Genomic DNA, 6,000 nt, shown 5'->3' with positions numbered 1-6,000 from the left:
TATAATTGAACAAAAAGAGTAATATATTGGGCAACTGCAAACAAAGCAATTTGGAGCAGCCAGTTTAGTTCTTATTTTCTGTTTGTGTTCTTCGCTGTTATTGCATAATTTAACATGAGAGATTCCTTCATGTGGTATTTCAATATTCCTTGGTCAGAACAATGGTTTGATATATTTTGTTGTCTTTTAAATTTGTATTATTTATTTAAAAATATAGTTTTGAGCTTTATAACTATTCTTTACATTTAGCTTTCAATGGACTATTTAATGTGTGAAAACATTATTCCTGCATGGGCAATAAAAGTTTTCTGTTTTCAAGATTTTATAGTAGCCTAGGCTAATATTAAGAAATATTAAAATTGTGACAGCTAACACCAGTCTCCTCTGACTTGAAATCTTTTCAAAACCCACATCGTCATTCCTCCAAATCATCACATGATGTCGCTAAATACAAACTATAAAATTAGCTATAAATTCATAACGGTTTTAATTAGGCTACGCCAGTGAAGTGAGTTTGAGGATGAGGAAGATATTGAAGTCTTGCTCGGGCTAGTTTCATGCCAGTTTGGTTTCTAATGATCGTTTTGATTGTTTTCGTCGTATGTCACATAGTTGAATAAATCACATTCTAATTCCTTGTTCTGAATTGGTCCAGTCAGTGAATCTGTCATTTATCTCTGCGGAATCCACATTACACGCTGGAGATTCATTAAAAAGCCCAGTGTTCCAGTAAATTCGAATTATTTATACAGGCTACAGCGCGTTCAAAACTTTATTGATCGCCACTGTAATTCATCACGTTATGGAGCGGTTAATTGGAAGGCTACTCATTCCAATAACTGCAGTGCTATATAGCACATTGTATTTTTGATCAAAACAAACGGTCATTTGTCTTTTATATTACACTTACCCCGCCCATTGGGTGTGCTCAGATCATTGTCAAATCCGATTGGTTGTAGCTGAGCCCAAGAAAAACCGGCCCTGCTACATTTCCACCTTTCATTCAGATTGTATCAGATTGAGTGTGCATGTGAGTACTAGTATGTAACACACAACGATTCCAGCAAACACTGGAGTTGAGAAAAGACATACCTCGTAGGTGAGAGCCTGCGCGCTCATGTTATTCTAATTCCTATCTAAGGAATTGGGAAGAGGAACTAACAGAGAGATCGGAATAACACACATGATGGCATTTTCTTCTTTTTGGAAGTATTGCGCTCCCCTTTCTCTCCTACTGCTCCTGTCTTATTCGCATACAGGTAAGAATTATTTATTCAGTCTATGAACACTTTGAAAGTTTACATGCCAGATGTTTCACTAAAGAGAACTATTTATCTAACGTTGCCATCGCGAGATATGTAAACACATCGGCATGCATCACCTACAAGCACACCGACTGCATTAAATCACGCTGACTTCCATGTTATTGCATTTATACGAAAGTGAAATTAAAACGGTTCTTCCAAAGTTCCTGTTGCCGTTTCACGTTTTCTGCTATTACATGTCTTGCAGGCTAATTATCGTTTATTATTTTGGTCAGTAGTTTGCGTCACTCACCTGCACCTCTGCTGACTCCGTTTGCTCTAATAAAGTGGGTTCGCTCAATAACTGCACGTACAGCATCACATATGTGCTTGATAATTCATTTTTGGATGCTTTTCTATGTGTATTCATTCTTCGTTTACGCTCGCGCGCATTGTTCAGATATTGGGCACTATGCTTTGTTCTTTCATTTACCGATGTCCTTTGAGACCTCGAGCTGTGTAGCCTACGTATATAGCCATTGCGTCAGTCAGTAGAAAAGCGCAGATACCTTAATCATATATGTCATAGTCGAATGCGCTGTTCGGAGGTCCCGCTCTGGGCTCCTCTGCGCAGGGGTTACTGTCCCATATCAGTCTCAAATACAAGACTGTCAGAGCAAATCCCAACACGGGCCGCGTATTTCACGCTTGCCATCGCATGATAAGTGCATCTGCTGTGTCTTGGGATTCGGATTACAAGAGCATCTTGAAGATACTAGCTGGCCGTTTAATTTCTCTTTTCAAGCTGTGCCATCTGTTTGGAAGATGAGGCTCAAATTAATAATTATTAAGCAAGAGCGAAATAAGCATGGGAAGAAAAGAAAATGCGTTTGCACTTTATGAGGTGTCTTTAACATGTGCCTAGGGCCGAATTGCATCACTTATGATATAAAGTCCAACAGCACGATTGTGAGTTTTATATGACAGTCATTTAATAACTTACCTTGCAGATAAAATAAAAATGCTACGTTAGTTTTGATCCGCGAACAAACCTAGTTAAAAAGAGCAAGCCAAACCATGCATTCACCAAGCAATGCAAAGACTAAATAAATGCAGGTCTGGAATATGACTCTGCTCCAGATCCACTCCAGGTTTTCCATTTCCTGCTTACTAAGGAGTCGAGAGAAACCCACTCCAAGCGATCATGGAGAAAAGTGAAAACAAAAACGCTCTACATTTTTAAAATATAATTTTCTAGAATTCATACAAAACATATTTCCATATCTTAAAAGCTCAATAGTGTAATGCAAAGACAGTAAAGCTGGGAAAACAACAACAACAAAGATACAGTCTATCATTTGAGTTTCGCTTTTTTAAATTTGATGTTAATTCAAAAGCATTCCTTTGTTAAAATTAAGTAGCAATTTGTGGACCGAGCTACTTCCAGGTTTTTGTGTGCGGCTGTTTGTCTTACACTGTCTAATAATAAGTCAACTATATGGATTTTTTTTTCTGTACATCTATTCTTTACAATTCGTACTGTATGTGGCCATGGCATCAGAATATGAAGAAATGTTTAGAATTGTAAATTTGTGTGCGTAGGCTTTGCATTATGGGTATGTGCATCATTGCTCAAATGGAAGGGTGTCTTCTCATTTGAACCTTGGAGGTCAAGAGGGAGCTGTGGAGATGACTGTCATTAATCTCTCCTGTGACAAGAGGTAAAAGAGGAGAGAGAAAAGGGGGTTGGGGAGGGAAAGAAGGAGGGATAAATCTGATTATCACACCTCTTCATCATGTAAATCAATAGAGACTTTTGACACCAGGTTGACAATTCTGTTTCCAAACACGGAACAGTTTCTTAGAGATATTTAGCAAGAAGAAAGGGAATAGAGAAAAGGAAGCAAAAAGAAGGGAAGTGTTTGAGAGCATATGATCTTTGTTCCTACCGAATCAGACTGAAAATCACAGAAATACAAAATGAAGACGACGTAAAGATGTAAACGGGATGGAAAAGTAGATGACAGCCGGGGAAACAGATGGAGTGACAGGGATGATGGGAAGAAAGAGCCTTGAACCTGTAGGAAACCAGTCTATCATAGGCAGAGAGAAAGAGAGATGTAGAAACAGGAGCAAAGAAAAATATAGAATAGTGTGTGTATGTGTGTGTGTGTGTGAAATTACCCCCTTCCCCCGGCACAAAAAATACAGAATGTACTAGGCTCAGTGACTGTGTGTGTCCCTTGGGCACAGGCTTGCAGACTCATGTTGTGTTCTCCATCTGAGCCCCTCTCTCTGTTTTTGCCACTCTCTCATTGTCTTTTCCTCCCCCTCTCTCTCTCTCTCACACACACACACACACACACACACACACACACACACACACACACACACACACACACACACACACACACACACACACACACACACACACACACACACACACACACACACAATAAACGGCCACAACTGCGCCAGTTGCATTCTGCATGCTGCATTCCTCGCCCGTCCTCTCTCATCACTGGCCCTGCACAGTTAATCATCTCTATTTGTTTATTCGATGGCAAGCAATATGAGAGTCATTCGTTTGAATCTGTTTTCATCATTTTTTGGGACTCTGTCAATGTTGCTTCTGCTGGAGGGCCAAATTGCCTCCTAATTGGAAAAAAGTATAAAAATAGCAGCACTGTTTAACCCTTTAGCTGTCACCGTCCCGTATACGGGACACCTACGTTTACCTCACTATATTACAATTAAATCCTAAATTAATCATGACAAACTATATATCGTTGGAAAGGTCTAAGACTCCTTAATAGATATTTCAGCACTGTTTTCTGTTACAAATTATGCAGGAACAGTAATAGATGAATTTATGACAAGAGCGCACCTCAAAAAAATCAACATCATAACAGGAGTTCTGACCTTTGTCACAAAAAGTAGACGCACACACTTTTAATAATTGAAATGTTGGTTTTCATGCTAAAAATTAATAATAAAACATATAATCTAGTATTTGTCAATAAAAAAAATGATAAAATAATATTACCTTCTAAAAAGTATCATATATATATTATCCTCTAAAATATAATATTATCTTTTTTTATCGCCTTTTTTTATTACATTTCATATTTTAGTAGTTATCATAAATTAGGTATCATTTGAAAGCTTACGATCTCAGAATTCATCCTGTGAAAACTGTTTTGAAATTGGACATTGTGTTACCATAGAAACATTACTCTAAATTATTTTATCAGGCTCCTCCCCTTTTGGGCATTATTATATTTCATAATTTATGATCAAAATATTTTCTAATCTTGACAAAACACATATTGTCAGAAAGGTCTGAGTCTCAAGGTTCCATATTTTGTGACAGAAGTGATATTTGGACAGAAATGTATACATTTTTTTATGGCAGAATGCATACAGTTAAATTCAATGGAATTCAATGACACCCGGAGGCTATTTTTGGTATTACGCCTAAACAAAATCTCATGGGAACTTCAATTTTTATGATATCAACTTCAAATTTGGAACACAACTTGGTTAGATTTATGGCTTTAATTTTATAGTAATTTTATAGTAAAAAATATTTTGTAAAATATATATTTTATATAAAAGAAAAATATTAAATAAATTATATTTGATTTAATGTAAATTTAAACTTCCATAACTTTTTCATACTTTAATTTTTTGAAGTTCTTTCACTTCAGCAATAATCTGCAATTTTTTCCCTTTAAAACAAGACCAAACTTAGGTCTATACTCCAAAGCATTCTTGAATTACAGCCATTTAAGCTTGAATAGTGCATTTTAATGTCCATTCTCAAAAAGGGGGGTGACAGCTAAAGGGTTAAGAGAATTTGTATGGATTTTCCTTTTTTCTTCAAGTAAAATGCAATTACATATTGCAGTTATAATAGTTGCCTTATTATATGGTTTGGCATGATTAGTCATGTGAATAAAAGTTGAAAACTGCCATAGTTTTAGAATATAAGGGGACCATACTGCAACTAAAGTGGTTTCAATTGGCAAATAAGTACTACAAACTAAAATCGAATTGCTAGTGGCAACAGTTTGGAAAACATTGTTGAAAAACGTATGTGGTTTTGGCATGCAACAATGAACAGAGTGTGTCATGATGTTCAATTTATGACCAAAATTACTCTTATGAACTGGTTCTTTTTAATGAGTCTGTCAAAAAGATTCAGAGAACTCGCTCGTGAGTCAGGGATTTGAATCAGACCCAGTGAATCGTTCAATTCATTACAGAGTTTTCGGCTCCATCGCTAAACCGTGATTCATTTTTTTCAGTTATGTCTGACTGGACATTCTTGGAGAACCATTCACCATTATTTGTAAAGTCAACTGTGTTGTGATTAATGTTATTTAAAAAAAAAAATCAAATGTTTCACAAAAATATTAGTCATTGTTTGCCACAGTGAAGTCCAATTCTAATGTTGAATTGCCTAAGGAAAACTTTGGAGTAAAACTGTAATGTGGGTGAGATCATGTTAGAGCCACAATAAAGCACAATATCAACCTTTTTATCAACTGGTTGGGCATTCATATTCTTACAAAAAAGTAGGGATGCACCAATATGAAAATTTTGACAGATGCCGATAACCGATATATTGGTCGATAAATCTAAATCCAAATTTGTATATAATTTTTGAGAGCCTGATTACTAAAACAAAAGTTTCCCCATTAAAAGCCATGTCCCAAGCACACAATTATAATGTTCTCATTATAATTCTATG

General features: G+C 36.2%; 1 protein-coding gene across 2 annotated transcripts in view; it reads left to right on the top strand.

The window, feature by feature from the left end:
* Positions 1 to 996: 996 nt before the first annotated feature.
* cadm4 (cell adhesion molecule 4) overlaps positions 997 to 6,000 on the top strand; it is a 152,965-nt gene continuing 147,961 nt past the window's right edge. The window contains exon 1 of one of the 2 annotated variants that reach the window (XM_079625066.1): positions 997 to 1,259. In XM_079625066.1, coding sequence (XP_079481192.1) covers positions 1,184 to 1,259 — 76 coding nt within the window. In that variant the 5' untranslated portion in view covers positions 997 to 1,183. The remainder of the gene's footprint in view (positions 1,260 to 6,000) is intronic. The other variant, XM_079625068.1, reaches the window with a different exon arrangement.

The sequence above is a fragment of the Phoxinus phoxinus genome (genome assembly GCF_949152265.1).
Source record: "Phoxinus phoxinus genome assembly, chromosome: 10".
NCBI lineage: Eukaryota > Metazoa > Chordata > Actinopteri > Cypriniformes > Leuciscidae > Phoxinus > Phoxinus phoxinus.
The sequence above is the reverse complement of the archived record's forward strand: the minus strand, read 5'-3'. Positions and strand labels throughout refer to the sequence as shown.